Genomic DNA, 6,520 nt, shown 5'->3' on the forward strand with positions numbered 1-6,520 from the left:
CCGTGCAGGGAGCCCCCCCATCACCGGCAAAGGGGCCCGGGAGCCGCGGGTGACTCAGGCGGTTCCCGGCCCCGTCCCTCGCCCGCGGCGCCGGTGCCCGCTCTGCGGGCCGGGCTGGCAGTGCCAGGCGGGGCGGCCGAACCGGCTCGGCGGGCGCTGCCGCCGCCGCGGGGGAGGGACACGCGGGGTGTGGGGGGGGCCCACGCGCGGCTTTCCCACGTGCTGCAGCAGCGTGGGGGGGGAGGTAAATCACCACCTTGCACGGTGCTGCGTGAAGCTCCCCCCGTTATTGGGGGGGAACCGAGGCTGCTGCAGCCCCCCCACGGGACACGGAGCTGGCAGTGGCAGCTGGGCCCCCCCCCGCGCGCRGAGGGGCCCCCCCGGTCCCTCTTTGCATGACAAGCGGCGCCGCGCGGCCTTTGTCCCGGCCATTGTGCRGGGTGGCCGGGCCCCCGGCCCAGCTGCACCACAGCCACTGCACGGAAAGGAAGGGGGGGCTGCTAAAATCCCCCCAACACGCACGGGATCCAACCCTCCGCTCCTCCCTGCACGGGCTGCCGGCACCCCCGGGGGCCCCCGTTGCTCCCCCAAACAGCGCTGATGGCCGCGCGGTGCCCAGCCCGGCCGCCCGTGCAGCCCAGCAGCTCCGGCGCTTTCTTTGCTTTATTGCATGGACCAGGACACAGGTTTGCGCCGCGCACAGAGCCGCGGGCGCAGGGAAGCCGCGGGGACGGGGAGCCCGGGCGCACGTCCCCTCCAGCCCACAGCAGGGACGGACAGCGATGCCGGAGCCCATCAATCCCTGCGCCGCGTCCCAGGGCAGTGGGATGGAACGGAGCAGCCCCGCGTCGGCTCCGCACGCGGCAGCACCCCGCAGCCGAGGTGACGGGCGCAGCCCGGCGACGAAGAGCAGCTGATGGAGGAAGCCCAAGGGTCTCTAGCGGCACCGGTGGCGGCTGGGCCAGGGTCTAGGTGCTGCTCACGTCCATGTTCTTCATCTGCTCCTCCAGCACCCGCTGTCCTCCYGCCGCCTTCTTCTTGCCGCCCTCCTGCTGCTTCTTCTGCTTCTTGGAGAGCTCCTGCTCGATGGGGGCCGGCTTCACAAAGSGGATCAGCTCGCGGAGATCTGCGGGAGAGGCAGGATGGAGCACGGCCGAGTGCCGGGGCTCTGCCAGGCCCCCCTCGCATCCCCATGCCCCAGCTCCTTTCCCGGCTGCAGTGGAAGCGAACAAGCCCTGGGGAATTCCTCATGGATCCTGGCTGCTGCCGGAGGGACAGGGAAGGGAGGGAGGGCGGTGCTACCTGGGGGCATGAAGTCTCGGAGCTTCTCCGGGATGAGGACCCCCTCCTCCGTCTGGTAGTTCTCCAGGATGGCGCAGATGGTCCGCGTCGTGGCGCACATGGTGGCGTTGAGCATGTGCACGAACTCCACCTGCGGCGGGGAGCGGTGAGGCAGCGCCACAGGCCACACGTCCTTGCGCAAAGGTCTGGCCCGCAACCGAGAAACCCCCCCAGGAAAATCGACAGCCGTGAGAGAGGAAAACGCGGGGGCTCGTCCCTCACCTTGTCCATCATCTTCTTGGTCTGCCCGTAGCGGATGCGCAGCCGGCGGGCCTGGTAGTCCGTGCAGTTGGAGCAGGACACGAGCTCGCGGAAGGCACCCGAGCCGGGGAACCAGGCCTCGAGGTCGAGCTTCTTGCTGGCCGCGTGGTTCAGGGCGCCTGCGAGCAGYGGGCAGTGGTGAGCAGGGCGCCCACGAGGCCTTCGGGTGACTGCAGGGCAGTGCCTTGGGGCCTCCCGGGAAATCTCATTCCCCCTCTACAGAGGGGACGCTCGGAAGGGCTTTTAAATAGAGCAGTTTTCCCGGGCGAGCTCCCAGGCGCAGCTCGGAGGAGCTGCTCAACCCTTCAAGCTGTTTCCTTCCCTCCTCCAAACTGGAGGCCGCGGTGCCTCCTCCCCCTTGTCCCCMCTGGGGCCGGACACCGTGGGAACAGGAGCCCGGGCTGCTCCRGGACAAAGGCAGCCGAGGCGGGAAGTGGGTCACAGCCATGGGGCCACGCGAGGCTCGTTGGGGTGGCCGGGTCTGCCCAGCCCGAGCCTTTCCCGCCGGCCCCTACCCGAGACGATGTTGACGATGTGGTAGGGGATGCCCAGCGACTGGTAGAACTCCTCGGCCGTGGCGATCATCTCGTCAAAGAGCTCCCACGACTTGTTGTCGTGCGGCGAGGCGTAGACGAACTGCTCGATCTGCCGAGGAGCCCGCGGCCGTGAGCGCCCGGCCCCGCGGCTCCCCGGCGCGCCCGCCCCAGCCCGCCCCGCGCACCTTCTCGAACTGGTGCACGCGGAAGATGCCGCGCGTGTCGCGGCCGTGCGAGCCGACCTCCTGGCGGAAGCAGGTGGAGAGCCCCGCGTACTTGATGGGCAGGTCCTCGGGCCGGAGCCACTCGTCGCGGTGCAGCGCCGCGATGGGCTGCTCCGACGTCGCGATGAGGTACTTCTCGTCGATGGAGCTGTCCTCGGCCTTCTCGCTGCCCTTGCCGATCACCTGCGGGAGCGAGGGTGTCTGGTCCCTGTCCCCAGCTGTTCCTGCTCCTTTAGGGATAAACCCTCGGCCGTGGGAGATGCCACCAAGGAGCGAGGCTGGGACTTCTGGGGCCGGAGGGAGAGGACGGCTCAGAAACGGGTGGCAGAAAGGAGAGCAGCTGCTGCTTGTTTGGCCTCCTTAAGAGGCCCCGGTGGCCTCCTCGTGGCCTCCGGATGAATGAGGCTGGGGATGGAGCTGTCTCCCATCGCCATGACAACAGGGGCAGCAGCAACATCCCAGCAGGGACCACGYGTCCTTCCATGACAAAACGCCGGGACCTCCGAGACAGGGAGCAGATGGGAGGCGACGCGGAGGCACCCGTGGGGCAGAGGGGATCTCGGCCGCCGTCTCCGCGCCATGGGAGGCCGCCCAGCCGAGGCTCCCTTTGGAAGCCCGTCCCCGGAGGCCGRCGGGAGGCCGGAGCCCGCGGGTGCCGGCCGTGCTCCCCGCTCACCTTGTACAGCTCCTCGTCGAACTGGCTCAGCTGGGCCACCTCCTGCATCACCTCCTTGCGCATGAAGAAGGGCGTGTAGACGGGGGTGTAGCCCTTGGCGCGGAGGGTCTGCAGGGCGTACTGGATCAGGGCCTGCTCCAGGAACACCAGGGGACCCTGCGGGGYGAGGAAGGCCACTCTGGTCACATACCCCTCCTGCCGCTGTCCCCGCTCGCTCAGCACTCCGTCTCCCGGCTCACGCTCCTCTTTTCCCCTCACGCTCGGCTTTCCCTCTTGCTCCGGTTGTTTCTTTCCCTTGTGCCTGGYGTTCGGGGCTCTCACCTTAAGGAAGTAGCCCCGGCTCCCAGCGACGATGGCTCCCTTCTCTCCCTCGTACCCGTCCACCATCACCACCAGGTCCACGTGGGAATACTTCTTCCTGCAGGTGCAGTCCCCCCAGATCCGCTCCACCTTGTTGTCTGCATCCTGTGTGCAGGAAAGAGGAGGGGGAACCAATCACCCCTCTGCCACGTGGGAGTGACCGAATCCAGACCCCAAGAGCCAGAGCTGCAACGTGGCTCCCCGCTGGTCACGAATTATGCGGCCCCTTGGCCGCCAGCCCAGCCCGATTGTGTTGCCCCAGCAAAATATTCCCRCTGGATGAATGAAGGCAGCGGAGGGAGATCCCAGCCTTTGGCTCGCAGCGAGTTTCCCACGTATTCCCCGGACAAAAGCAGTGCCCCGCGTCGCCGCGGCGGCTCTTTGTGCGTTCCCAGCAGGAAGCGCCGTCTTGTCACACGGATTCCACTCAGCACCGCTGCAGCTCGGGGCGCCGAGGGGACCTCCCTCCAGGGAGACCCCGCTCGGTGGCTGTGCCGTCTCGTCCTGCCCYGAGGAAGCGGCGCGCGGCTCCGTGCCCACCTCGTCGTTGCTGATGGGCACCGAGGGGTGCAGCAGGTTGCCGATCTCGCGCAGGCTCTCGAAGCGCTCCGCCTCCAGCCTGGCGCGCTCCGCGTCGCACTTGAGGATGGCTTCGTCGATGAGCAGCCGGACCTTCTTGATCTGGGACACCTGGAGGGCCTGGGGAYGAGGGGAAGCGAAGAAAACCCGAGCTGAGCGCGCTTAATGACAGCCTCTCACCCRACTGCCACGGGCTCTGGAGCGAAACCGTGAACTGAACACAGCAAACAACAGGGAAGGAGGACAAAGCGCCGACATCAGCGGGGCACTGAAAGGCTCTGAGGTAGCTGAGGCTCCGCACGGCGCCCGGCGGCAGCGGGGGGAGCAGGCGGCTCCCACGGCAGCCAAAGCCGTCGGGCTCCAGCCTCATTAGGCGTCTCGGCTGGCGAACCGGGAAGGGGAACCGGCTTTTGGAGGATACGCAATTACTCAGGCTGGTCAAATCCCCAAGGAATCGCGGCACAAACYCGGGGCCAAGGAACTCACTGCCACGCACCAAGGCTAAAGGAAAGACTAAGTGAGTTGGGCCTGTTTAATATGTATAAGTACCTGAAGGGGGACGTMGGGAGGAAGGGACCAAGCTCTTCTCAGTGGAGGCCAGTGACAGGACAAGGGGCAGTGAGTATAAGTTGAAACTCAGGCAGTTCCATCTCCATGTGAGGAAGAACTTGTGCACTGTGAGGGTGCCCGAGCCCTGGCACAGGCTGCCATAGGAGGCTGGGGAGTCTCCTTCTCTGGAGATCTTCAAAACCCACCTGGGTGTCCCCTGTGCCCTGTGCTCTGGGTGTCCCTGCTGGAGCAGGGGGATTGGACTAGACGATCSCTAGAGGTCCCTTCCAACCTTAATGATTTTGAGATTCTGTGTAAAGCAGTTTTCGGATGAATAGCACTGAGCAAGGTCTGATTACAGCTGGCTCCGGACTGGGAGAAATAATCTCTCCCAGTGTGGGGTTTCAGGCTGTCATTTGTCACTTAGTGTTGAGGCTTTCAAATGTCCCAGGCTGCCAACTGGGRCAATTACAGCTGCAGCTCTGGTCAAGCTGGCCGGGTTGGTGGCACCTGGAGGCTCAGACGGAGCCGGACTCACCCCTAAGACATCGGCCGTGAGCTCGTCGAGGTTCTGTGCGCTCTCTGGTACTGACTCGTCCGTTCCCACTGGCTCTTTTTTCTGCAGTGAGAGGGAAAAAAAATATCTGGATCAAGAYGAAGAAAACAGGTTAAAAACGTTCCTAAATAGCAAGGAGAGGTGCAGAGATCCCCAGCAGAGGTTTTGGGGAAACACCCGCAGTTGTTAACGCCACACTGGAGCTGAACCCCCCGCCAGGGCCGTCTGCCCGCGCGGAGGCGGCTCCACCGCACCCGGCGTCTCGGGAGCCCCCGCGAGCGACGCCCTCATCTCCCAGGTCTGCTGGGGAGGCAGCTCGGAGCCTCCCGGGGATGGGCAGCGGCTCCCGGCATGGAGGCCGCTCCCGGCTCCGAGTGCAGCTCGTCCCTACCTTCATTTTGTCTCCGATGGTCTTGCTGCAAAGGTTCTTCAGTTTGTTCAAGTTGTCAGCACGAAACCTGCCTAGAAGGAGCAGCAGAGCGAGCCGTGAGCGGCAGCACGAGCGGGAGAGCCCGGGATGTTCATGGGGGGCRTGTCGGGGGCACGTCTGGGACTCAGGGCAGCCGCACACGGAGCAGGGGGGCTCCCACACGGAGCTTTCCCTAAAACCCCAGCGGGRACCTCACACAGGGAGAGGGGGACGAGACCACGGCCCGTGCAGCGGCAGCCGGGCTGTGCAGACTGGGGCTGCGGGCAGGAGCGGTCACAGCAAGGCYGTCCCCATCGCCGTCCCCGCGCGCGGGGCACAACCCGAGGGGCTGAGGCCCCGCGGGCTCCCCGGGTGCGGGGCAGCATTGCGGCCGGGATTGCGGCCGGCATTGCGTCAGCCGCGCTCGGGCGGGATGAGAGGCGCTGCAGCCGCCGCCGCGCTGCCGGTACCGGTGCCGGGGAAACAGCCGCGTCCTCCAGGCCGGGCCGGGCTCCGTCCCACGAGCGCGGCCGAGCCAAAAGCGCCTTCAAAGGCGCCGTTCATCCCCCCGCACCCCGGGGGCTGCGGCGGGGGGCTGCCCCGGGCCGGGGCGCCGGGCTCCGCTCCCGGCCCTTTGGATCGTCCCGCGGCAAGGGGGCAGCGGCGTGGAGCCCACGGAGCGTCACGGGGTCCCCGCGCGTGGGGCGACGAGGGGTCCCCGGAGCCCCCCTGCCCGGGGGGACACTGAGGAGGGGGCTCAGCCCGGGGCGAGGGGCCCCCGGGCGGCGGCCTCCCCAGGGCGGGGGGACTCGGGGGGACACGGGGGACACGAGGGGACACGAGGGGACACGGGGGGGCTCCCCCGCCGCCGCCTCACGTACACCGCCGCCAGGCGCCGTCCGCGCGCACCAGCGCGTCCACGAGCGCCGGGTCCTTGAAGCGCTTCCGCTGCGCCTCGCGCAGCGCCGCGGGGTCGCCGCCCTTGTCGGCGCGGAACAGGTCCAGGTCCAGCACCATGGCGGCGGCACC

The 6,520-nt window shown here is 67.5% G+C and overlaps 1 protein-coding gene across 1 annotated transcript; it reads right to left on the minus strand.

The window, feature by feature from the left end:
- Positions 1-678: 678 nt before the first annotated feature.
- Positions 679-6,514, minus strand: SARS (seryl-tRNA synthetase). The gene is made up of 11 exons (XM_026036083.1): positions 6,373-6,514; positions 5,474-5,544; positions 5,065-5,145; positions 3,939-4,097; positions 3,360-3,503; positions 3,039-3,194; positions 2,324-2,545; positions 2,118-2,247; positions 1,564-1,721; positions 1,303-1,432; positions 679-1,126 (listed from the first exon to the last, which is right to left on the minus strand). The coding sequence occupies exons 1-11, from the start codon at positions 6,506-6,508 to the stop codon at positions 969-971; spliced, it is 1,545 nt and encodes a 514-aa protein (XP_025891868.1). The 5' UTR covers positions 6,509-6,514; the 3' UTR covers positions 679-968.
- Positions 6,515-6,520: the final 6 nt, after the last annotated feature.

Source organism: Nothoprocta perdicaria, unplaced genomic scaffold (assembly GCF_003342845.1).
Source record: "Nothoprocta perdicaria isolate Ctin4 unplaced genomic scaffold, notPer1 scaffold_170, whole genome shotgun sequence".
Taxonomy (NCBI): Eukaryota; Metazoa; Chordata; class Aves; order Tinamiformes; family Tinamidae; genus Nothoprocta; species Nothoprocta perdicaria.